The sequence below is a fragment of the Podarcis raffonei genome, chromosome 6 (assembly GCF_027172205.1).
Source record: "Podarcis raffonei isolate rPodRaf1 chromosome 6, rPodRaf1.pri, whole genome shotgun sequence".
NCBI classification, from domain to species: domain Eukaryota; kingdom Metazoa; phylum Chordata; class Lepidosauria; order Squamata; family Lacertidae; genus Podarcis; species Podarcis raffonei.
In genome coordinates this window covers 97,294,440-97,321,464 of record NC_070607.1, presented here as the reverse complement: position 1 = coordinate 97,321,464, position 27,025 = coordinate 97,294,440, and the positions used below count along the sequence as shown (strand labels likewise).

Here is a 27,025-nt window from a genome sequence, read left to right as displayed (position 1 = left end):
TGGAGGAACAATGGAACAGGCGTCACATGCTAATAGTTTCTTGGCAGTAATGTCACTTCCCTTAATATTTGGTGGAACAGACAGTGAAGTGTTGGCAGGGTATAGGTTGGGCAAAGGGGAGAGTTTGGATGGGATGGTAGGGAACATTTCCATTAAGGTAGGGTAGGTGGTAACTGTCAAATGCCTATTTTCCTCTTCTGCTTTAAATGAATCTTGGTATCCTTTCCTCTGTAATATTGAATCCAGTGCCTGTTTGAGTTCAACAAGTCCCTCATCTACAGTGCCAAATACTGTTCATGTTTTATCGCTCAGATATTCACCAGCAAAGTGTGCAAAGTTTTCCCTAGCAAAGTGTGCAAAGTTTTCTTATTCACTTGTTTACTCCAGAACATGTCATTTCAAGTTAGAAGACTTTTTTTTAGTGCCCACATTGAGATTTCATATTCTTTGCCAGGGCCGAAACTAAGCGTTATTTTACCTGGGTCAAAGATGCCGTTTGGCACCCCCCACCGCCTCAATGGCGCCCCTTATGGGGTTCACCTGGGGCAAAAAAAAAAAGTGAGCCCCACCCCCAAAGCTACAACTCTCATTGTGCTCCCATTTTTCTGTTGAGATTGATACTGTTGAGCCCATGGCAGAGCAGGAACTTGAGCCTTGGCTAGTCCTAGACCTAGATGGATTTTCATGGCACCTGGGTGTGTAACTCCGAGGATTTTATTGATAACCTCACAATTTTTTAGACCTCCCCCAAATACTCACTTGATTATTTCCTCTCGGGAACCAAGTTTGTGCAGGAAGACGTATAAAGAGGTATTTTGAGTCGCTTCCTGCTATCTGTGGGATTTCCTTCCCCATGTGGCATGTCAAAACATGAGCCACTTTGGGTTGTATTGTGCCATCTTTTCGTTTAATACTGAAGAGTGTGGATAATTTGCCTGCTTTTCAACCATTTTTAAATGTTTCAATCTGTCCTGAGCTTGAGGGGTGTGAACAGGTTAGCAATTCAAATAAAATGAATCCATATTTCTTGGCTCTAATGGACTTTGGAACTGGGTGCCAGTTCTGCTGAAGGCTAAGCAAAGCCTTCGAGCTTCAGGAAGGGCAGTTTTGAAAGCCTGTCTGACAGCAGTTTCCCCTGGCGTGGCTTGCAGCCCTGTTCCCTCCCCCCCCCCAACAGTGTTTTAAATATGCCTGGAGGCAGAAATTTGGAAACCTTTTTTCTGTAGAGTTTGCTCCTTTTTTGCTTCGAGCAGTGACATATGGAATACTTTTCATGTTTAAATATCTGTCTCTTTCTGATCTGGAAAAGGACAGGAATTGAGGATGATAGGGAATCTAGCAAATATCAAGTATGCCCATATGAAATCTATATATTTGGATTCCTGTATATACTTACCCGGGAGTAAGTCTCATTGAACTTAATGGGAATTACTCCTGAGTAGACATGTATAGCATTGCCCTGTAAGTACAATTTGGAAATAAGTTGAATTGCAATGAATATGTCTTTTTCTCAAGTAAAAGTGTTCAGGATCAAGAGGTGTTAGTCAAATTTCCTTATAATGTTTTTAAGTAATTAATCAACCGTTAATGTTAAGCTGATTACAACAATTACCTCTGTCTCAATGTAGGTGGTATTTTGAGCATATTGTTCAATGAAAGTGATTATTCCTTTACAATAAATAAAAGGCATATCATGTATTGTTTTCAAAATCCTTTTAATGCATGGCTTGTATGCTCCCCCCAAAAGAGACTATCAGCACTGAACATTCTTTCAGGGCTGACAGCTCTGATTAAAATACATCTGCAGCTAATGTATTATAATTGATTAATCAAGTAATGCTTCCAGCTCCATTTCTTATATTTTAATGTCTTAGCTGGTACAGTGTTCCTGAGCAGATTCTCCTCTGTTACACCCAAGAGGGGTACAGTTTCATGCAATGGATAATGATGAGAGTAGGGCTTGCTGTGAAGAGCAGCACACATTAGCCAACCTGTCAGAAAGGCTTTTGCTGCATGTGATTTGTATAGTGTAAAAGCAGGTAGCATTCTTTGTCCTTTTGTGTGGTCTTTGGGTATGGCCACTGGGCTTCATTGGTGATGCCATCAGGCTTCTAGGCTTCCAGGTGCAATATCGGCTGGCTGGTGTAACAGCCCCCAGTGCTTGGAGTCAAAAGAATTTCCCTTTCTATCGAATGCACTTTTCTGTGGACTGAAGTAGTTATGCCATGGTTAAATGTGGCTCAGTATCTTCTAGACATGCTCACAAGACTGTGTTTAATGCTTGATAACTTGGAGAAGAGGTGGTTGTTACTGCTTAGATGAAATATTCCTTCTGTCTGCTCACTGTCCCTCTGTTTAGTGCTACTTTGTGCTGTTCTGTCCTTGTTAATTTGTGTTTTAAAACAACAACAACAATAAAATGAGTACCTTACAGAAGAGGTTGGAATATATTATCACAACATTATTGGACTCACATCCCACCCCTCATCTCTCATGTGGTTTTAGAATAGTTTTCTAAATAATCAGATCTTACGCATGGCTGCTGAGTCACCAATTTTCACAGTTTCCCCATCCCTTTTTCTTAAAAAATTGGACCGCTGTCAGGGGCACGAGTAACTTAGTTTTAAAGTTTTCAACACTATGTGTTGCTTTGGCCTATTTTTAGGGAAAGTGACTAATACGTTTTATAAATGAAATGGATACACAAGAGAGCTGAGTAGCGTAATGGTTAAGAGACTCAGCTGTGGACCAGGACATTCCTGGTTCAAATATTGCCTCTGACACAAACTTCCTAAGACCTAGCACCCCTTTCCTCACCTGGACCAGTGCAATGGAGGGGAGGGTTAAATCTTCCTTCCACATGAAAATCTCATCACATCTGCTATTATTATTATTATTATTATTAATTTTAAAAACCAGTAAGTGACACAGTTACAGCACAAACCTATGCATGTACACTCAGAATTAATTCCCATTAGATACCGTGGGGCTCATTCCCAAGTGAAGGTGGGTACAGGATTACAGCCTTAGTTTCGCATCCAATTTGGACCTCGCAGTGTCAACCCACTATATGTAAAACACTAATGATACCTGCTCACCTCAGAGATGAAGTAAACATTGCTGGATAATGCATGTGAGCAGCTTTGGAAACTGGAAAACACCATATAAATGCTCAGTATCATCATCATATAAATAAAATCCACTACCCAACATTCCAGGGTGACCAAGAAACAGAACTCAGGGGTACTCAGAGGTCCTGTTTGGCCACAAGGCCATTTCCCCCAAACCACATCCACCTGACCAACACTGGGTTGCTTCAGTAGGGTGCAGTCCTGCTGGGTCTTACTTCACCAGCTCTTTTCTTGTGGGAAATGCTAGTGAAGTAGACCCAGCAGGATTGAACCTTCCTCTCATCAGCTAGTGAGTGGAGACTTTAATCCTGCTGGTAGCTGCTTCACCCACCCTGTGGGGTCAACCTTGACAGGCGGTTGGGACTGCTTACCTGCCAGTCACCTGATGTCATGATGTCAGATGATTGACAGGTGGGTAGCCCCACCCACCTGTCAGTGTTGGCTCATGGGGTATGGAGGCCGTTCTCCACCCCTGGTTGAAGAGGTGAGGCTGTCCAGTGAAAGGGCAGGATTGCTTCCCAATGGCTGGGGTGCAGGCTTAGTCCCCTTCTCAAGTACACTCCTTATTTATAAATTTTATATCATCCTGCCCTTCACCATGGATGATATCAAGGTGGAGCACAACCACATAGGTCACAGGTAACACTGATGCACTCGTTTTGCTAGTTAAACTCTGGATAGAGGAATGGCTGCTGTTCATTCCTGTGGGGGGAAATAAAAGCACAGCCTCTCTGCTGTAGTGGGGCCAGATTCTCCCCACACCTGCTTTTGACAACAGGGAGCCTTGGAGAGGGAGCAGACATCTCTCCTTTTTTTTTTTTTTTCTGAAGGCATGTTGTGAGGAAGGGGAAGTTTTCTGCTTGGTTCACCCACCAAGCCCCAGGGGTCAGCGGCAAGAAGTGGGAGAGGGATCACCGTCCCTGGGGTGTGAGGATTCCTCTCCTGCTCCTCTGGGCTCAGAGGCCATGTTTGAAGGAGAGTGGGGGCAGCAGGAGCAGGTCTTGAAGAACAAGTCCCGGCACTCTGCTTCCCTCTGCGCATGCCAGTGTCCTTTCCATCTCGAATGCATGGACACAGCCTGACACACTTGGTGGGCCTTTTGCTGGCTACAACCACAGCAAACTGTTCCAGTGGGGGGGGGGGTGACACTCGGGCTCTCTGTACATAAAGGACAATATATATCCTGCAAAGCAAAGGGGTACGTATTTAAAAACAGGACCACGCTTCCCTTGAAAAGCATCTCTCCCCGCAGACCCCTCCCTCCTTTCCCACTCAAAGGAAGCATTTTGCATCTCTGATCTTGTTCAGAGCAAAAAACTCGAAATCCCACAGAGCGTGTCAAAGCTCTTGGCTGTACCTAAAGCAGCTCTTTGGATCTTTGCGCGAATACTTTTCGAGTGGAGGTGCAGCAGTGCGGAGAAAGTCTGAGCCCAGCTTCACTGGTGCTGCCACCCTCGCCAGTCCTGCTGACCTGTGTGGGTGTAGAGGACTCTGGCAAGGCTCTACTAATGGGAAGCTCTTAGTGTGGCACACCTCTTTCGCCTGGCAGTCTCTATAGTTTGGGAGGACTATTGCGTTGATGGCAAAATGGGCAATAAATGGGTTGTTTGCATCCAAAAAGAGAGTAGAGTGTTGTGAGGAATATTGGGGTGTGAAGGAGGAGGTGGACCGGGTGTTCCTGAGTTTGGGATCACGCATAACATAAGCCCAGCCCAGGAAAATTGACCCTGGCTGTAAAAGAACCAGGTTATTGATAGCACTCGCTTCTTATGTTTACCAGGCAGGGTTACATGGTGAGCTCTGGAACAAAATTGTGTCACTGAAGGTGGTTTCTGTGGGGTGTCTGTATTCCAGAGAAAAATGGAAGAGGTTCCAGTTGGAGGCTAGAAAGAAAGAAAAAGTAGAATGGAAGAATGTGCTCCTTCTCACTGCCAGTATCCCCTCCCCTCCCTGTTTTTTTGTGCCATCAGGGAAGCTGGAAGACTTAACAGATGTTTACAAAGCTCTTTTCCATGCTGAGGGGCCAGGTTGGTGGCCGGGTGTCAACAGAAATGCAATGTATTGCAGACCGGTGCCTTTTTTCTTTTATCCAGGTGGGACATGATGGGGATATCAGTCTAGTGTGAATAGTGGAGCAGGTGGAAGGTATGTGCGTGCGCCTGTCTTTGGACTCCACTCCTTTCTCTGGGTGTTGCCTTATGAACGTACCTGGCAGGGGTTTGGTTGCTCTTTCGGTAAAGGAGCTGAGTCAATATTCCGTGACCCTAATCGGTGGAACTTTACTGCAGGGTGCTCCTGTGAGCTGGAAGTGTTGGGCGGGGGAATGGGGTGGGGAGGGAGCCAGAGGAGAGGGGAGGGTGAGGAAGGTTAGGCCAGGAGAGGCCAGGCAAAGATTGTGCTGGCTGATTAGGGCAGCTGCTGTCGCTTTCACCGGTGTCACCCCTGGCATGGCATGGTTGGCTGCTGAGGAGCCCAGCCCGGAGAGGGACCGTGGTAATGGATTTGTGCTCTTTTTCATAATGAAAGTTTCATTTGTAGTTTGTTTACAAGAAAGAAGAGATTAGCAGAGAGAAAGCTCCTGAGAACTCAGGGAGGAAAGGAAAAGAGCTCTCAGGCTGAAAGGAAGTGGAGGGGGTGCCGGTTGGATTGAGTGGAATTTGTGACTGGGCAGCTAGGTAGAATGGACTGGTGCACATGACAGAAAGCAACTGCCCTCCAAAACACCCCCCAAAACGCCTCTCCTGGCCTCATGTTGTGGAAAACCAGATGGAATTTGTTCTTGTGAAGGAGCCCAAAACATTGGATTCTTGGGTCACCCTGTAGTTTCAAGGGCCACAGTGACTGCGCAAAAGAAGAGTGGAACGTGGTGCACTGGGAAGGTTGGTCTTGTGAACTGATGAAGGTGGAATTCTCAGAACCGAAAGGGAAATCCAGCTGCTCATTTGTTTTTGGGGTGGTGGTGGGCATTTGCAGGGAATTTTCAGTTATTCAGAAGGCTATAAGATTTCTGATTGGGGTGGAGAAGAGAATGTGGCTCATGTTCACTTATCTGCTGTGGATGAGAGAAGGAGCAAAGGTTTTAAACAAGGTAGTGAAAAGCTTTATGTCTGGCTACCCGGGATGAGCAAGAGTGGCTCTAGACAATCAGGAAGGGAAAATTCTGTTTGTGGCAAGAGATCTGGTCTTTTTTATTTATTTGAAGACGATGACATGCTACAAATGTCTAATGCAGGCATGTTTGGGCAAGTGGCTAGTAAATAAAAATAATGCGAGCTGGAAACTTTTGTGGGCTTAATTCCAAGTCTTTAAATAAAAGCCTGCAGGGAGGTTGAATCTGGCAACCTATTAGGAAGCACCTTCTAAACTGCAAGAGCCATTCCATTGGAATGTGCATCTGAGAGGCTGGGAAATATCAATAGAATGTTGGTCCCTGGATCTGCCAAGGAAGGTTAAATGAAGGATGTCCTTTCTTGGGATTTGGGGGGTGAGAGGACTGTTCTGGATAATCTGCCGAGCTCCTTCTAAGTATACTGCTTCCTACACTTATATATTTTCTGATTTTTTCAGCTTAATGCTTCGGTACAGAGGATGCTGTTTGTATGTTTCTCTGTACAGGCAAGGTAAAGCTATACTTCTCTATGTGGGAGATTCAAAGGGCCGCGGATGTATATAGCTGATGTTCTTTCAACCCCGAAATCTGCATGCGCTCCTGGCTTTATCTCACATGGGTCTCCCTGTTCATACCACACAGGCTTCTGTGATTTTGAGTCCAGCGCAGGCCACATTATATGCATGGTGGGAGCAGAATTACAAGCCTTGAAAAGGGGGGACATGCATTGCTCACCTTGTGCTTGGTTTAGTAGCAAGTCAGCAATGCAGGGAGTTGCTGTTTGGCTGTGCCATCATTAACAAAAAGCTGCCAGGAGATGCTGCTGACATTGGGACCTGTCTGGCAGGACCTCTTATCACAGGAATCCATGTGGCATAAAGAGGACAGAGATGGCAATTGTGGCTGGCACAGAAAGGGCTTTGCAAGGAATCCTCCCAGTGTGGGCTCTTACTGGTTATGACAAGGCACCCTGGTGAGATTCTTGGCAAATGCAGAGCTTAGCTGGTAATGACAGGCTGCTTGCAAAAACCACCAAGAAGAGTTGGTTCTGGTGGCTCGTTTCTCAGCTGTGCAACATTTCCTGGGAGCTTTGGATGCCTTCGCTGCTTGGGCTGGCTGTCAGTAGTTTGGCTAAAATGAATTGTGGGGTGGGTCTAGCCAAGGATGCATATTAGACTTGTATTCCATTACACTTTTCCCGCTTGAGTTATGCCTTTACCCAGTACAAGCCCTCAGTTTGGGTAGACTAAAAATGTGGCATGAATGAATAAAAAATAAGTGTTTGCAGATATACCAAAGTTGAATGGGCGGAAATGAATATTTGAAATGTCTTATATTGAAGCAGGCTACTGCTGCATCTAGCCCTGTGCTGCTTACTCTGAGTGGTAGCTCCTCGCCAGAGTCACCAGTAGGGTCCGCTCCCATCACCTGCCACCTGAGCCTTCTAGCTAGAGTTGTGTGGGGATTGGACCTCCATGTAAAGTGAGCCCTGCCGTTGAGCTATGGCCCCTTCTGAAATGTTTTGACTCCCAGGTTCCAGCATTAAGTATTTGCAACAGAGGGCACCAAATCTAGAGAGAAGGCAAGTCTCAGCAAATTGCAAATGCGGGCTGAACAGAGGAAGGAGCAGGACAACTCTGGTGTCTCGTAAACTTAAGCGAGAGGGAAAGTACTTTACTGCAGGCTAGGCTACCTGATTTGTGCAAACTAGGTTGTCTGTATGTCAGGAAGGGCCACAGAAACGGTTGATGAAAAGTTAGTGAGTCAGCACAGTGATGCTGCTGGCAAGGAAGCCACCTCTGAACTGAGTTACTTTAAGAAATAAGAAAGGAAGCAGGCACGGGAGGAAGTGCGTGTTCTCTAGCCTAGTCAGCATGCGTGCAGCCTTACTGTGCTGAACCTGGATCACTCCACTTATCAAGAAGGGCAAGGGAGGGGCAGGCAATAATCCAAAGCAGAGCAAGAGAAACCATTGGAAGCACTGAGACTAGATTGGGGGTGGGGCGAACACACATGCAGCAGGTGGTAATGGGTTCACTTAGCTTGGAAATGACTGCAGCCTGTTCCCATAATACTTTCTGCATGGGATATGCAGGCCTTTAGCTGCGCCGCCACATACTGAGCTATTCCTATGGATGCCAAAAATACAACTTGAAGTGGGCAAAAGTTGTTAGGATCCCATTGCCACCTGGGTTAAGTTCATGGCCTCAGAATTTTATATGACAAGATTTGTGTGCATGGTAGCAAGGCTGAAGGGGCTCAACGTAGCCAAAGGATGCAGTTGCCGTGTGCAGAAAGGGTTGTGAGAATAGGGTCCAGTGTGCGGAGGGGATGTCACTGAGGATAAACATGTGATTGTTCTCCTTTTCTCCTGTGGATAAGATGAGAACTCTTTGGCAGAAACTGCAAGGGAAAATATTTAATCTGTATGTTAGGAAAACTCTGTAGCTGCCAGATTGGTGGTTGCCTTGAGGCACAGTGGTGTGTCTCTCTCACTTGGAGGCCTCTAAGAGCAGGTTGCATAAGTTCAAGTCCCTGGGACAGGGCTCTGTTTCTGTGATGTTATTGAGGAGACAGGGTGACCAAGCTGTGACATATGTTCCTCGACAGACTGAGAGGCAGTGCACAGGCCCCTGGGATTCTTCCAGTTGGTGAAGTTTAACCCTCCACCTGGAATTTTAGCATGTCTTTGCATAGTTGAGAAGACCTGGAATTCCCAGGACACACCTGCACCCAATCTTTATTTGCACTTATGAGGCACATCTTATGAGCCTGTGGTCCACACTCTGGACAAACTACACAACTTGAGCCCAGGCTAGTCTCTGCCCATCTGCTTGTCCACAAGTGCAGACTGTACACTCTTCCTGGTGGAGTAATTGCCCGGGGATGTCTTGTAAGATACTACTCTTCCTTTTTGGGGAGACTGATACAGGGACCAAGTTGGGGAATTGCGACGTCTCCTGTTCAAACATACTTGAAAGATTCTTTTTCTCAGCCTGAGCCCTCTGCATATTCAGTATGGGGATAAGAACTGACGTCCCATTTAGAATCACTATAAGGATTAAAACAAGGCAGTATATTTGAAGTGTGCAGAGCACTCAAAAGTGCTATATAAATGTCATGTAGTGATTTGAGCGTTCCCGTGCTTGTGGAGCTACAGCCCCATGCACAAGAGAGAGAGGTATCAGCAGACATTGTGTCAAAACAACAAGAATGAATTATAGAAAACAGTTAGCAGAGAACATTTATCATAATCTGACAAATGCCTGGGGAAGAGAGATTTTTACTTGGTGTTGAAAAGTTGTTAATAATGACTCCCCCAGCAAGGTGGACCTTGCTGGGGGAGCATTCCGCAAGCAGAGAGCCACAACTGAAAAGGCCCCTTCCCTCATCACTACCTTCTGAACCTCCCTCAGAACAGGCAAGCCTGCAATGTTGTCTAGAGGTACAGTGGTACCTCGGGTTACATACGCTTCAGGTTACAGACTCCGCTAATCCAGAAATAGTGCTTCTGGTTAAGAACTTTGCTTCAGGATAAGAACAAAAATCGTGCTTCGGTGGCGCGGCGGCAGCAGCAGCAGGAGGCCCCATTAGCTAAAGTGGTGCTTCAGGTTAAGAACAGTTTCAGGTTAAGAACAGTTTCAGGTTAAGAACGGACCTCCGGAACGAATTAAGTACTTAACCCGAGGTACCACTGTATTTCACCCCTGTTGCAGGTTGAGGTTAGACTGAAGCAGAGAGTAGCATACAAAAACCCTGCTGTGCAGTTTGTTGTTTTTATCCCCGTATTATGGGCTGAGAGAGTCATGTATAACAACTCTAATATATATACTTTCCAGGGAGGTGGGAAGAGTCCTTAAAATGTGAAAGGAAAGAAACCCAGACAAAACACCTTGAATGGAAGAGCAATTAGTGCCGTAAAGTTCACTGTTATACCCCTATTGCAGCTTGGAAGGCTGTGCAGAGAGGCAGGGAGGGAGAGTAGCTTACAAGAGCAATATTGTTAATATTGCAGGGTAAAGGAGGACTGCTTGAACTGCTTCCTCCCAGGCCAGAGCAAATACTGAATTGCTTGGAGAAGCCATTTACTTGCATGCAGTCTGCACTTCTTAAATGTTAAAATTTGAAAAAATAATTACCTAAAAGTTGTTTGTGAAGCTAGATCTGTCAGAGTGGAGATGCTTTTCTTTGATGCTAAGGCCCAGGTAACACTCCCCCTCCCCCCAAGATACACTGTAACATTTTCCTGCAGGAAAATCTCTCTCTCTCTCTCTCTCTCTCTCTCTCTCTCTCTCTCTCTCTCTCTCTCTCTGTGTGTGTGTGTGTGTGTAAATTTCTTCAAACACAGAAGTGCTGTCCAAATGCTTTATGATTGACTGTGATCAGTAGGAACTCCTGTGCAGTCAGAGCCATAGGAGAAACTTTTGGATGAATCTGCTTTCCACACACTCCCTAACTTGGACAATCTGGAGTGACTTGGTAGATAAGAACAGCTAAGGGCACCCCATGACCTCGGGGTGCGTGGCCTTTTGCTAATGGCCTTTAGCTCCCCACCTGAGGTACATCAGCAGTGGGGAACCTGTGGCCTCCCACAGCCACTGTAGCCAGAGAATGATTATTCTGGCTGGCATCCATTTGTCTCGGGAGACAATGGAGAACTGCACCTTTGGGGATGAAGTCAAACTGTTGGAAGGTTGCAGGGCCTTCTGTGGTAGAGACCAATAGGAGATAGACATGTTTGGTTGCAGCTGGGGTAGATGAAGGAGTCTGGTTGTGTTGCTGTAGATGCACCATGGTGCTGCTTCTCTGCGTCCCTCCCAGTGGTCATTCTTCCTCTGGTCACTGCTGTGGATACATGACCTGAGTATCTGTCTCCAGGCACTCCAGTTGTCTGCAAGGAATTCTCACACAGCGAGGTTGGTGTTGCCAGCCTCCACAACTCATTTGCAGACATCTTTGTAACACAGAGTTTGTCTGCCAACAGGCCTGGTGCCTGAAGCCGGCTCCCCATAGAGCATGTCCTTGGGTATCCTTCAATCTTCCGTTCTGTGGCCGTGATCAAACCAGTGTAGACATCGCTGAAACAGGAGTGTGAACATACTTGGATTGTGGTCATGGGAGAGCATGTCTTTGTTTGAGACTCTGTCCCGCCATGCAATGCCCAAAATCTTCCTGAGGCAGCACAAGTGGAAGGCATTGAGGCATTGCTCCTTGTGGCTGTAGGTTGCCCACGACTCACTTCCATAAAGCAGCACACTTAACACGCATACCTGGTAGACCTTAATCTTTGTATTGGTCATTAGCATCCCATTTTCCAATACCCTTCTGGAGAGGTGAGCCATTGCTGCCTTGCCAATACACTTGTGCAGCTCAGCACAGATGGAGAGGTTGCTGGTCATGGTAGAACCCAGATGGTCAAAACTCTCCCATCTCAAGTGTGTGGTCCCCAGTGCTGATGTGTGGCATGCTGGTGATGTTGTCCAACAAGTCCCGGAGGGCCACAGGTTCCTCGTTCCAAGGATACAGAGGGTGTCTCCATCTGTCTCATGGTTCTGCCCACACCACACAAATTCAGCTTTGAAAAGGGAACTAGAAGTGAGAGCTCTGTGTTACTTTAGACATTTCTAATCTATGTGTAAGAAGAATCCCATGGAAAATGAGTTCCCTCTTCTCTCCCAACCTGGACACATAAGAGTGAGTGCGGAAAGTCAACTGTTTGTGCCCCATGGTGGAAGGTGCTGTAGGGATCTATGCTGACTGACGTTATTTTTATTTGTGGCTGTATGCTGCATGTTTATTCCAACCTTCCTCTTGGGAGCTATGGGTAGCTTATATGCTTCCCACTTGCCTCCATGAATTGATCTACTGTGAGCTGCTTTGGGGGGCCATCTTTGGCCAAAAGGCTATCCAAAATTAAAATTGTTGTGCTTGTGACAATCCTATGAGGTAGGTTAGGCAGAAAGATTATGATTGGCCAGGGTGTCACTCTGAGGATTTTGAGAGTGTTGATTTTGGGATTGCTGTAAGAGCTGCTCACTTAGGACCACACTACACATTAACAGCTGCATGTACTATATGTCAGAATGCGGATTGTGCTGAATTCTTAGAGAACAGTAGTGAATCAGTGAGGCACTCTAAAGTGTGGCACAGGTGGGGTGGTTGTGTGTGTCAAATGCCTCCCCACCCCCCACACTTAACTACCAAAGTCACATTCCCCCTGATATTTTTGCCTTGGTGAGAATTGCCTGATGCCTCAGAGACCTACCAGGAGAAACATGGTGGGTGTGGAGTGAGAGATGTGGGAGAAATATTCTGCACATCTCTCCCACCCTCTTGCTTTTCTAGCTGACTCGTTTCCCACTAGGAATTCAGTGGTAACTGGTTTCTGACACATGGGCTTGCCACCCTCACGTCTAGTTTGGCAGTTCTGTAAATAGAGCTACCTGGGCAAGTCCCAGATACTGCAGCGATGGGCACAGTGTAAATGGTTACAGTAATTCAAGCTCCTGAGGTTTGTGGTGTTGGTAGTGAAAGAGGTGGAGAAAATATGCTGGTCTGCCCCCTGTGTGCATTTTAAATGTGATTATTTTATAGAGACTAGAATAGGTAGCAAGTAGGGTGCAGAAGCCTTGTTTTCTTCCTTATTTTGGATTTCTGTTGCATATTCAACATGGAGAATCCTCTGCCATCCTTAAATCTTTTCATGCCCGCAATACACGCATCACTATTATCAGAACGGTGTGCGTTCCACTTAAAAAAGAAAGGTGGAATTCTGCAGCCTGTATAAACTTATGTAAATTGGACCTGTTGGTATAAATTCTCCTGTTCTGCCTAATTTATTCTGCTTCTGTGACTCATGGGGGAAGGAGCCCTGCAAGGCATGGAAACTCCATCCCTGACCACAGGAAATCTTGTCCAGCTCCCAAACCTGACCCCTTGAGTTTCCATCATGCACTAGCCACACAGTTCCAAACCTATTTTCACATCCATAAGGGGTAGAAACTTGAATTTTAAACTGAGATTCTCTGGAAGCTGAATTTTGTGCTTGCATTGAACTGCTGCGTAAACATAGCCCTGACCTTCCCCAGTTTTTTTACAGGCAAGCAACTGAGGCTGTGGCACTTTTTCTTTTGAGCAGGGATTTGAACCGGGACCTCCTGGCCACACAGTACTAAGGCAGGCTGCTGACATCTCCCCTTGCATGTCTCCATATTGTTGTACGTCCCCTTTTGTACATTTGCCAAAGGAGAATGGGGTGCACACTTAAGACGAGCAGGGTCTGCTGGGTGCTTCCTGTTCTTTGTGACAGACCCCACGTGGTACATCTCAGCGTGTGGATCATCCTGTGGCTTGTGCAAATCTGAATTTCAAGGGGGTTCTCTAGGCCGTTTTGTCCTGCAACCCGTTTTATAAGCCAGGCAGGCTTGAGGCTGTGCAGAAGCCATAAATTCCAGGAAACTCCCTGCAAGGCGCATCTCAGTGGGGATTTGGGGGGTTGGGGGAGGAGGCAGGATGAAGCCACACTTCCTGCCTTGTGTGAGCAGATCTGTCTGCAGCCAGCAGGACAGGAAGAGGAAGAGGGAGCACTCAGGCCTGTTCTGAAGATGTTTGTCCTCAAGAAAAATAAGGAGGGAGGGAAAGGAGGGAGGGGGTAGAGCAGCTTTCCAGGGGCCTGTGGGAGGAAGGGAGGCCAGGGTCCAGACCCTCATAACTTTTTGGCTTCAGGCTGGTACACTGAAAATGAAGGGATTGCTGGGGAATGGATGGAAATGAGGAATAAGCCTGCTAGGGTGCATCTCCATTTTAAAATGGTATGTGTAGTTTGTTGTTGCTCCCAAGCAGACAAGAAGACTCATAAAAAATAGAATAGAATAGAATAGAATAGAATAGAATAGAATAGAATAGAATAGAATAGAATAGAATCATAGAGTTGGAAAAGGGCAACTAAAATGTCCAGGTCGGAATGGGTGGGTTGCACTTTTCCTTATGAAGAACAGTTTGACACCATTCAGTCTTTGCAGGATAAAAGATGAATGAAACAATGAATGTGTTATGTTAGCCACGTTTATAAAGTCATAAGTAGGGAGAAAATGCTTCCCTACGAGTTGCAGTTCCTTTGGGTGCTCTTCAGAAATTGATAAGCAGCAGGTGGATGCCAAGCAGGAGAGAGCATCTTTTCCCCGTATATGAATGACTTATGTCAACAAGAGAGGAGTCAGCTTTCTAAGGGAGGCAGCAGCAGATACTTAGGCATTAGCTTTCCAGTAGTCTGAAAAAAAATGTTTGAGAAGTTCTAAGACCAACCTTTTTTTAAAAAAAGGTGTCCAAGCAACATCTTTTTCTGCCTTGCCTATAGAACTCATTGCCACAGGATGTTGAGAGAGCCAGTAACTGCTTTTAAAAACAGGTTAGATATATGAGTGAAGTATAGATTTGTTTGTCAGAAGCGCAGCCTTTCTCTGCAGAGGCTGTATACCCCTGGCTGCCAGATGCTAAAAGCTGAAAAGAGATAAGGGGGTTCCGCTCCCACGCCCTCCCCAAAATCCTCACTGGATTATCTGGTCTGAGGCTCATTTGCAGAGGTAGGCGGCCCAGCGATGGTCTGAGCTGCCTTTGAAAAGCTGTTCAAAGAACAAGGCTAAGCAGAGCAAAAAACAACAGCTCTGTGTTCATATGCCCAGTGGCTCTAGCCCATTACTAGGGATGTGGTCTGCCTATCATTTCAGGAGGAAAAAGGCAGACAGAAAACCCATTAAAGCAAATGCCTTGGAACAGGGGCTCGCATCGAGTCCTGCTCTGTCAGCCCTTGCCGCAGGGGTCTTTCAGGGAGGGGTCCCTCTGCTTTTCCGTTCATGCAGGCTCTTAACTGCCTTTATGGTGACGCTGATGATTTTGAAATCTTGTGGCTGACCTTTCCGGCTCTGGAAGCCATCCAAGGCCTGTGCCTTAAAGCACAGTGAAGGTTAGGAAGGAGGGAGGGAGAGGAGAGGAGAGAAAGAGGGTGCACACATGAGAATGTCCTCTTGACCGCGGGAGTGGGAGACAGGAATGCAATCAATTCCATAGGAAGTGCCGTGGAGATGCCAGGCAAAGTTTTTTGCGACCTTTGAGAGGGTGTGTTTGTTCCCCTTCCAGCAAATAAGAACCCTTAGACAGAGTAGTATTATTCAGCTGGCAGGCCAGCAGGAGCACCCTCAAACGGCCACCTGCCACCTGTGGCACCAGGAGATAAGAGGATAAAAGGCACGATTTGCCAGAAACACCCCCTGCACAAAGTCTGTTGGCCTATGCAGGAAGCAAGCAAGGATGTACCTCCTGTTCACTTCAGAGGAGTCTCTGCAGTGGGATTCCCCGCCATATCAGTTTGTACTTGGCAAGACAAACCATCTCTCAACTTTTGGGTGGGATGAACTGCTGCCTTTGCTTTTGTTCAACTCCAGAGTTGAACAAGTCTCTGGATTTGTGGGAGCAGTGCAGTGTGAATGACAAGTGTGCATCCTTAAATACTCATGTATAGGCACCTGGGAGCCTCACAGATGCTCACCATTACGCATAGAGAGAGGTGCATTTTTGTTAAGTTTGTTTGATGCTTTTCATGCTGTGGCAACCAACTTAACTTTCCAAAGTGTGGACCACTTTTGCTACTGGGCCGTTATGGTGAGGATCACTTTCCAGTATTCAGCACCAACATCTGATTCTTGGAAGTTTGCTGCTTCTGAAGAAGCAAGCTTCTGGATAGAAATAAACTGTGTTTGTTCAAACAGCAAGTTCCTGTGGCGCCTTAGTATGGCACTTGCCTAGAGGCTCATTGCACGACGAATTGATAAATATAACAAATGAATATAAATATTTATTTATTGCAGCAGAAACTCTCATGGACTAGAGCCCACATGATCAAGTGCCTGGAGTGGGAGAATGAATTAGGGAGGCTCCTTAGGCGAACTGTCTTCTCTCTCTCCCCCCCCCCCCTTCCCACCAGCATTGGGGTAATAATGCCAGCCTGTCTTATGGAGCTGTTGTAAGATCATTGTGATAATGTATGTGAAGTGCTTGGAGCAGTTGGAAATAGCATTAAATATTAGTATAACCATCAGTAAAAATAATTTGTTAAATAGGACTTTAATAGCATTTTAATGGGGGCATTTTATATGCATTTTCTAATTTTACTTTGCTGCTCTTCTCTCCACATTTCCTGTTAATATCATTTCTGTGTTGGGCTCCTCTCGGCCAAGGCTGGCGAACCTCTGGCCCTCTAAATGTTATCGGGCTTCAACTTCCACAATAATTGGCTATGTGAGCATGCAGCTTTCAGGTGGGGCTTGTGGCACAATTGCCTATTATTTCTTTATGGCCCCATCTTCTACCACACCTGTCTCTGGGCCTGTGGTCAGGCTACTTTTCTCTCTGTGGTCGTTTGCCTGAGAGACTCACTTCTCTAGACCACTGTTTAAGGTGAGCAGATGGAAATTACTCTCCACCCGGTTTCAGGCCATATGTGATTTTCTCCCCACGGGAAGATCTTCATTGCCAGCCAACATGTTGGCTCTACACTCTTGAGTAACTATTGTCACAAACAATAAAAAACAGGGGTTGCCATATGTCCTCTTTTTCCAGGACATGTCCTCTTTTTCCTGGGTAGAGCTGTCATAGTGATCCGTAGTTAAAAGCAGAAGTTGGCAAACGCATCCTCTTTTTTGATCTTCGAAATATGGCAACCCTATCAGGCAGGCATGCCAAAGGCACACATCTCTTTGCTAATTAAGAAAAAGTGGTCCAGGAGTGGGGAGTGGGAGAATGCAGGTAGGTTGTATTGCTTTTATATTTTGATAGAAAAAACTTGAACACAAAAAACATGCAGAATAAAAGCATACCGTATTCAGAACTAAAAAAATTCAGTTTCCCCTTGCTAGCATCCACTGACCCTCCCTTCCCCAGAGAGCTTAATGTCCTCAGCACAACCAAAGCATATTCATAGTACTTGCTTACTGCAGGATCAGAGATAGGAAAGGCAGAGGGAGTCAGTGCAAACATGTACCGGTATCAGGCCTAAAAGTGCCAAACAGATTTGTATTGGATTAGAACCAAGCTGTTGCCACCTTATGCATTTACATATTCAGTAAAGGAGTACTTTATCCCACAAACGGATCTCACTTTCTTGAGCTGCTTATGTATTCTCATTTTGCAGGTGAGGTTTTATAATAAAGGCACTCCCCAAACCCTTTGCTACCAGTAATCCAAAATAAAAAATTTAAAGTTCTTCTAGAATTTGGCTATGGTGGGTCAGGTATCTGTATTGTGTTTTTAAGCACTGGTATAGTTAGTTCCAGAGGGCAATTCATGTTAGTCTCTTGTAGCAAGCATTCAGATTTTTGTGGCCGCTTGTTGTTGTTTAGTCATTTAGTCGTGTCCGACTCTTCGTGACCCCATGGACCAGAGCACGCCAGGCCGCTTAAGGACTAGTAAATATATGATGTGGCCACTTAAGGACTAGTAAATATATGATGATACAAGCTTTTGTGGATTCACAGCCTTGTATCTGACTAAGTGGGCTTGTGTCTGTGAAAGTTTTTGCCAAAATAAATTTGTCAGTGTTTAAGGTGTCACATGATTCTTTTGATAGCCTTTGCTACAATTACTGAGGTGTGTTTTACCAAAAAAAATACTGCAAAAGCTCTTAATATGTACTGGATTTTGTGATCTTCAAGTAGTTTTTTCTTGCTTACTGAGGGTCTTCCTTAAGCCCCCTCCCCCCGGCACAAATTTGAAATGCCACTACTGCTGATTCTTTGGCTAGGACTTTTTTGAATTTTCCCCTTAAAAAGCATCTCCTTCACCTATCGGTCCTTGATCATCTTGCCCATCTTTGCTTCATTTATTCTATTTTATTCTTCAGCTTCTTTGTTTTTGCTGCTGTTCTGTCCCAAACAGCTACGTCCATCTCTTGTATATTTTCAAAAACACCTAGGCAGAGACCGCATCACATCCATAGTCTGTGCAACACCTGGCACCCGGATGGCACTAGAAAAATGTAAAAGAGCAGCATCGTATTGGTTGCATAGTTGCATTCAGATGTGGGAGATCCCAGGGTCAAATCCTCACATAGCCAAGAAGCTCCCCAGATGACCTTGTGAGGGTCACACTTTCTTAATCTACCTCCTGGGATTGTTGGAAGGATAAACAAGATAAGACTTAGACATGAATGTTGTGTCCCCTGACGGGGGCGATGGCAGGGAGATGCTGCCGAGGGGACTATGAATAATATCCAGGATACAGGATCTCCTGGTTCTGGTATGTATAATAGGCTCCAACCACAGCAGCTTGTTTTTCCATGCCAAGTTCCTACAAGCGTTCCATTGTCTGCTACCTGCTTCTAGCAGCTAACCTGCCAGTATGCGCAAGCTTTGCCCCATCTGCATGGCTCGTATAGCCAGGCTGGTGCAGGCAGCTCTCTGCCACGGGGAGGCTGGATGTCAGGCAGGGCAAAAGCAATCTGTCCCTGGAAGCAGGCCTTGCCTAATTGCCCTTAATTAGGCTCTCTGTCATTCGTCATCTTCACATCTTCAAACAGGAAGCCTCAGTGGGAAATGGGCTGTGCTGGGAAAGTCGGGGGGGGGCAGGATTTAGGGGTGGGGAGAGAAGGGTGGGTGGGTGAGGGCTGGTAGAAAGGCGGAATCACCCTCACCCCTCCCTTTGGTTTATCTTTTAACCCTTTCTTGCTCCTCTCTAGGATGAGACATCGGTGAGCAGTGAGGACTTTGATATGAGTGACTCCACATGGATGTCAGCTGACCAGCATCTTAACTCCAGTTTGAGTCCTAGCCAGGAGGAAGGGATGCGCAGCCCGCAGAACATCCACAGCCAGGAGGATGGTGAGTGCCCATTAATGCCATCTGGGGTGAGGGGTATTTTTCAAAACTTTTTTTATAATGTACCCCACACACAGTGCATATAATTTATTATGCTCTTTGGCCCTTTGGTATCCTCCTGTCAAAAGTACTAATTATGCATCTCTTGATGTAATTAATGCTCTTTGCCATGTGCCGGTTGTAAAGAACTCCAGGCCAGTGATGGAGGCCATGCTTGCAGTCTCTCTCTGGTGGCAGCTCAGCAACTCTTGTCTTGCGGTGCCTTGAGAGAGAGGCAGGCATCCCAGTGATATGTGCCCTCCCCACTGTTTCTTTCTGAATTAAAACTTGGTCCACATGTGCAATAGAATGAGGTGGCGATGAGAGTGGACTGTGCGAGCTCAGGATTCAAACATGGGGTGGGTGTGTTTGTGCGCGCCATTTCTTAATGCTTTCCCCACATTTAAAAATCCCTCTGCAAGTAGAAAACCAACATGCAGCAGAAATAACATTATATGCGGGAGAGCATTAGAAACAAGATTTCTCCCACCTGCAGCCTGAAATGGTACCCTAACCCGCCACCTCAGGGCTACTTTGTTTTTCTCCTCATGTACATAGTCTAAAGTCATTGCGTAAACCTGGAATAGCAGCTAGGTGAGGCCCTGAAAGTGTTCATAACTTCTTTCATTTGTTAAGAAAGCAAAATTACGAACCAACGTGTGGATTTGTTGCATTGTGCTGTCTCCAGCAAAAGATTACTGCTGACTTTGACTGGTCAGGGAATCATTCAGGAAGCACATTTGACCCTTGGCTCCTCCTCTGTTTGGTGACTTCATGCTGTCCAAGTGCATATTCCTTTACTCCAAAGTGATGCCATCTTACAGGATCCAGCTGACTGTGGGGTGGGGAGCGGGGGGTGGGAGAGGTGTCCCGCCCCCCGATTGTCCATACCTCCAAATTTGCCTGGAGAATAGAACCAGCCCACACAATGGCCATCCCTGTTGTGGTTGTGGACAGTTCTGGGATTGTTATGCCTGGTGACTGGAACCGGCACTTCTTGAGAGAAAGTGGAATGCAGTGATTCCACATTTAAGTGGTACCCATAGCTCAAGGGTAGAGCACATGACTTGCATGCAAAGTCCCTGTCATCTCTAGTTACAGAACCTCACATAGCATAGCTAGGAAAGATCCTGGAGAGCTACTTCCCATCAGGGTTGGCAGAAAAAGGCTTGGTGGACTAATGGCCTGACTCGGTATAAAGCAGTTCCTTTTGGTTAATGAGCCTGTGGGAGAATGATGCTGCAATCGAGCCTTTGGAAAGCCTCTTAAGGATCTACTGAGAAGGTGTTCTCCCTGCAAGGAGTTCTCCCTTTAAGGGTGGTGTTAGACAACAGTCTGTTGTGTGCCATGGTGCAGTGCATAGTGTGTGGATGACAGGAAACACCTTGTGACGGGCGGTATATTTGCCAGATTTAGAGAGAGAGGGAGGGAGACGTAGAAGCTAGATTGGGAGAGTGGCTTGCAGGAAAGGGGATTCAATCCTTCTGCTACACCGTTTTACCAACAAAAATGTCCTACTCCCAAAGGTCCCACTTACTGCAATGACACTTTCTGGGTCAAATAGGCACACACCCACACAGGTGAAGGGGCTCATCCATCCCAGTGACCTCTCAATCCTTAGTTCCCCATGACTGCTGTTTCTAACAGACAGCTGCATGGAAAAAATATCATCTGGTTCCAAATTGCAAAACTCTTCTAGATAGAATAGTGGCCTGGCAGAGGACTAGAAAAATCTGATGGTGTTCAACATATTGTAGGGATTGGGTTAATAAGTAACAAGCCTTAAGATCTAAAAAACATATATGAGAATTTTAAAAATTTCTGTTCAGAGCATAGAGAACATATTCTACAATGATGTTTCTTTCATTGTTGCAAGGTCTTAAAAACTACTGCTCCCCTGCCCTGTTGTCAGTTCAGTTGCTTGGCTAAATAAGAAAACGTCTTAGAAGAAACCATCCTGCGAGGTCCTCTCCATCTTCAACTTGTTGTAAGCCCAGGTGGGAGGCATGTCTGGCATTTTCCCCGCAGGTGGAATCTTGTGGGTGCTTCTGCCTTTCCCACCTTTGTAACTTCCCAGCCATCCTGGCAACAGTCAGGGCTGAACAATACAGTGGACACTCGGGTTGTGAACGTGATCTGTGCGGGATTCACATTTGCAACCCGCAGCATCTACAACCTGCAGTGGCGCATCTGCACATGTGCAGGTTGCAATTCGGTGCGTCTGCGCATGCCCAAAGCGTGATTTAGCACTTCTGCGCGTGCATGACCGCTGAAACCCAGAAGTAGCCCGTTCCAGTACTTTCGGGTTTCGGCAGTCTGCAACCCGAAAAAACACAACCTGGAGCGTCTGTAACCCGAGGTATGACTGTACTTGCAGGATCTTGAACATGACTAGCTCTGCTGCAGAACGTTCCTCTAACTTGAATAGGTGCTGAAGTCGAGGGCCGTGTAGAGAGATCTCGTGCCATGCAGGGCTTGCAGCTGGTTGTGGCTTGAATGGGAGGAAAGCGTGTGAGTGGAAGTGGAGGATAATCTCCCTGGGGAGGGGAGCGCAGGTAATTAAGAAGGGTCAACGTTGAGCTGTGTGGGATGCATGGGAGGAGGCTATCTGGGAAGGGGAGGTGTTGTGTTAACTCTGCAGAACTTGTTAGCTTTTGAGAGTAAATAAGGGGGTGGAAGTCGAGGAGTTTGGGTCAAAGTTCATCTCCATGGCATTTGGATTGACTCTTGTTCTGGTTTCTTGGAGAGCTTGAATCCTTCATTGTCCCCAGAGGCCTCTGCACAGAGGCAGCTGGAGGAGCCCGACAGGAATTGCCTGGTCCCAGAGAGCACCCAGAGCTGCCTTGTGCTGCTCTGAGACAGGGGTGGGGTAGGAAGAAAAACCTCCCTATGTTTAAAGCAAGAAAGGGCCATTGTCCTAGCACACTCCCTAGCAGGGCCCATGGGAGCAGGGCATTGGGGCCTTGTTCCTTTCTGCCTCTATGCACACGGAGAGCTTGTTGCAAAGTCTCCACCTTTGACGAAAGGCTGGTAGGGGTCCTTAAGGTCTCATAATACCTTGGGAAACTTTCGAGGAGAATTTGCTTCTTTTGGGGGCGTCATCCAGAGAATTGCTGTTGTTTGGAAACTGATCAAACTAACTAACTAACAAGCCGCTGGGCGCTGTCAGGATAAGCCTGCACAGTTTGTGAACAACCCTACCCAACAGTAGGGTGCTTGACAGCCTCTCCCGTTTGTGTAGCCACAAGTAGCAACAAAATCTGGAGGCTTACTGGGCTCAGTGGGTCCTGGCTCAGAACAAAGATAATTGATCCAGTGAGTCAGAAATCTGCCTGCCACCATGGCAAGCATCCCATTGCCCTTTGGTGAAGGTGTCTCTCCTCTCCAGCCTGGAGGTGAGGAGGATGCAGGAACCATCCTCCACAGCTGGGCTGGGCTTCAGACTGCACAGTACAGCTGATGGGAGCTGGAGAGGAAGGCTAGTGCTTTCCTTTTTTGGTGCTCTTTGGTTGAATGACACTCAGAGTGTCCCTGCTGCTTAGTGCCACCCTTCCCACTCAGTTCTTTGGAAGCTTTCTCTGCTGGATCTGGGCCTTTCTGCACCAGCCTAGAGCTGCAGCAGTAACTAGTTGAGACTTTCCACCACCCCACACATACTTTCCATCCTTGCTAGCATGCACTCCCCAGCTGCAGTTAGGCTTGCTCTCTTAACTGAGATGTATCAGGAGAACCTCACTTTGCAGTGGCAAAAAAGCAAGTGGGTAAAAGATTTGGCAGGCCCAGCAGAAACAAATACAGTGTTACCTTGGTTTGCAACCACAATCCATTCTTGGTGCTTGTTGGCTGGGCTGGTAGATGGAGAATTGGTGTTGGTACTGGGGGAGTAGAGCTTGAGCCTCACTTCCGCTATCATGTGGGATTGTATGAGCTCAAGGATCTGCCTCAGTTCTCTATCTGCCAGAGGGGCACAGTAGCAACATCTCTCATTCTCAGGGGGTTGTGTGGGTAAACCTACTAGAAGTAAGTCAATGGTTAGGTGTCAAGGAGTGCAAGAAAAGTTTGTACAGTAAAACGTATTGGGAATTAAAACAGCTTTGGATTTTATTGGTGGCAATTATAATGAAATATAGAATTAATGTGAGCTACTTTGTTTTTTTTTTATAATATTTTTATTAAACAATTTTGATATTCATACAAACAAAACATACATAAACAAACAAAAAACAAAAACAGAACAAGAAACAAGTACCATTTCATGTCCTAATTTCTTAAACCTTTCTTCTTCGACTTCCTCATGCCTCCCATTTCTGTATTCCAAATTCTAATCAATTGCTCAGCAAATCTTCCCTTATTTTACTGTAAATTTAAGCTAATCATCCTTATTCTCCTTGTCTTAACCATTACTAATAGTAACCATTTACTTTAGTCCAACATCATTCTAACTGTCATTAATTTTATAGTATTTCTTTAAATAGTCCTTAAACTTTTTCCATTCTTCTTCCGCCGCTTCTCTTCCCTGGTTTCGGATTCTGCTCGTCATTTCTGCCAAGCCCATATAGTCCATCACCTTCATCTGCCATTCTTCCAGTGTGGGTAGATCCTGTGTCTTCCAGTACTTCGCAATGAGTATTCTAGCTGCTGTTGTAGCATACATAAAAAAAGTTATATCTGTCTTTAACACCCCTTGGCCGACAATGCCAAATGTGAGCTACTTTGAAAGTCCAATGAGAATTAGTAAGCAGGATCAAAATCTTAGAACAGTGGCATAGAACCTCAGTCTCAGGAGCAAAATGTGGCCCACGAGTGTCTGTCCTCTTGACTCTCCGAAGGCCACAGGATGCTCTGCATCCTCCATTGCTTTTGTCTGGTTGGAATGTGGCTCTGAACTGCGTTGAGGCCCCTTTCTGCATGGATGGATGGAGAGAGGGAGCAACATTGGACTTTTGCATAGGTGTACGAACTCACTCCCATTGCCCTGCCCACTTTTGCCTCTGACCCTGCTCCACAGATATGTGCGACCCCCGACCAAGATTGCCCACAACAGAACACACTCCACTCCTGTCTTAGGAGAAATAAACATCAGTAGTTAATTGCAGGGAACTCAAATTGCAGGGAAATGGCTTCAAAATGTTCTGAAGGGCTGTTGCCATCACTGCCCTTGAAACACATAGCACCCCTGTTTTTCTCCTAAGAGAGAGTTAGCTAAAAAAGAGTTAGCTCCTAAGAGAGAGCGGCAGCTAAAAAAGCCAATGCAATTCTGGGCTGCATCAATAGGAGTATAGCGTCTAGATCAAGGGAAGTAATAGTGCCACTGTATTCTGCTCTGGTCAGACCTCACCTGGAGTACTGTGTCCAGTTCTGGGCACCACAGTTCAAGAAGGACACTGACAAACTGGAACGTGTCCAGAGGAGGGCAACCAAAATGGTCAAAGGCCTGGAAACGATGCCTTATGAGGAACGGCTAAGGGAGCTGGGCATGTTTAGCTGGAGAAGAGGAGGTTAAGGGGTGATATGATAGCCATGTTCAAATATATAAAAGGATGTCACATAGAGGAGGGAGAAAGGTTGTTTTCTGCTGCTCCAGAGAAGCGGACACGGAGCAATGGATCCAAACTACAAGAAAGAAGATTCCACCTAAACATTAGGAAGAACTTCCTGACAGTAAGAGCTGTTTGACAGTGGAATTTGCTGCCAAGGAGTGTGGTGCAGTCTCCTTCTTTGGAGGTCTTTAAGCAAAGGCTTGACAACCATATGTCAGGAGTGCTCTGATGGTGTTTCCTGCTTGGCAGGGGGTTGGACTCGATGGCCCTTGTGGTCTCTTCCAACTCTATGATTCTATGATTCTATGATTAGATCTAGGGTGGATTAGATCTAGTAGGGCATCCTTCTAATTGTGGCAGGGCACGAAGGCAACAGCCCTCCCCTGTGCTTTGTCCTCGGCCCCTTGAAACCAGAGGGGGCATGCTCCTGCAGAGGTGGAGGTCCCATGCTTGAAGTGCCAGAGTACCTTGCAAAACCAGAGGAAGAAAATGAAGAAAAAGCTGTGAGCTACAGGTATTGGCAGCCCGTCAGTACAGCCATAAGAGTTGTATCCACTAAGTTATGCTCAGAGTTGACCCAGTGATGGGCCTTAGATAGTCATGCCTTTTAATTTCAGCGGGTCTTACTCTTGAGTAAGGCTAACGTTGGCTACAACACAGTTTTTATGCAGCCTTTGAGAACAATAGACGACCCAAACCAAGCAAAAGGTGGCTCAAACCTCTCCCCACCCCTCTTTTGCTGTTTCTGCCTGGAAGTCTTTGGCTGGGTGTCATCCTGCTGCAAGATACTTATAAACCTCCAGAATGGCAGAAGGGAGCCAATTAGTGCTAATGGATTTGGCACAGAAGGGTTAGCTAAAAGGCATTGGGAAAAAGACTTTGTCATCAACAGAGCAGGTAGAGTTCATGTCAGGTGATGCAAGGATTGGGACAATGTGTGTAGATCAGCATCCAGCACTCCTGACCTCTGGAAGGCAATGTCACTTCACGCAGTGGTCCTTGTGGCCTCTGCTTCCCAAGGGAGAATGATGCACTCACCAAGTCCTCTGCCAAGGAACAGAGCCTTGGGAACACCAGCACTGAGGAGCAGCATTTAGCTAAGCTGTGGAACTGGCTCCCAAATTCATGGAGGACCCAGCCATCAGTGGCTACCAGCCACAATGTCTATGTCCTAACTCCGCTTTTGGAGGTGTTAAGCCTCTGAATACCAGTTGCTGGAAGTCACAAGTGGGCAGAGTGCTGTTGCACTCATGCGCTGCTTGCAGGCTTCCCATAGGCATTTGGTATGTGAGCACAGGATGCAGGACATAATGGGTCATTGGCCTGATCCTGCAGGTTATTCTTATGAAGATCTTTTTGTGCCCAGTTGCCAGGTGCGTTCTTGGGGTGATGCCCTTTGCCCTGGGTAGCACCCTAGTTTTAAAGAATTTATATCCTGCTGTTTACAGAAGTTTCAAGGTAGCTGACAAAAATAGTACAATAACAATAAAAGCAACAAAGTGTTAAAATCAGTAAAAAACAACAAGCCAATAACGAATCAACTATCAGATTCGTTATTTGTAGACAGTAATTAAAAACACATAAAATAGAAGCCAGCTTATTAAAAAAGGAGAGGCCACTTAGCATAAAAGCCTGTTGGACTTTTGGAAGCCTAGGTGAGCAGAATGGACTTCACCTGACCCCTAAAAGGTGTCACCATGGAAACAGCTCCTCTCCCTTAGGCAATCTCTGAAGATGGAGGAGCTTCTGAAGATCTTAGCTGACAAGCAAATGCGTTTGGAGGGTCCTTCACTGTCAGAGGCTCAGGAGCAGAAGAGCAGGGGAGAGAGCAAATAGAGAGCGGAGGAGAGGAATCAGAGGGGAGCGTAGGGGAATATGACAGTGACCCGAGAGATTCCATGAGCTTCTCCAGCGAATCAGAAGATTCCCAGAAGGGGGCGCCTATGGTAAGGGCGAGGGGGGTCCCAGGGGGGACGCTCCATAAACAAGGGACCAGAGGGGACTCCCAAGGGAGCAGCGGAGGATCAGGACCAGTTCCCCCACCAGAGCACAGTGGGGGGGAAGAGTCACATGAGTCAGGACCAGCTTCTCCTCCAGCGGGGAGAGAAGATGAGTCAGGGGTAACCACGCCCCCATCGGGAAGTGGGGAAACGGAGGGAAGGCCAGGTCCAGCTAGCCTCCCCGAAAGAGGGAGCAGTGACACAAGTGTAACGGTCAGAAGGAAAGTGGGAGGCTGCGCGCGCGCGCCAAGTTCAAATGTGGAGGAGCGCGGGACAGCAGAAAACCCGGATTGGGAGCCAGGTCCTAAAGCCCGAAGGAGGGAGGGGGAAGAGTCAGGGG

The 27,025-nt window shown here is 46.5% G+C and overlaps 1 protein-coding gene across 9 annotated transcripts in view; it reads left to right on the top strand.

Annotated features, from left to right (window-relative positions):
• Window positions 1–27,025, top strand: part of NOL4L (nucleolar protein 4 like) — a 130,467-nt gene that overhangs the window by 78,223 nt on the left and 25,219 nt on the right. For 8 of the 9 annotated variants that reach the window (XM_053394709.1, XM_053394707.1, XM_053394706.1 and 5 more), the window contains one exon: window positions 18,968–19,109. In XM_053394709.1, coding sequence (XP_053250684.1) covers window positions 18,968–19,109 — 142 coding nt within the window. Of the gene's footprint in view, window positions 1–17,982; window positions 18,529–18,967; window positions 19,110–27,025 lie in introns of those variants that run through there. The other variant, XM_053394714.1, reaches the window with a different exon arrangement.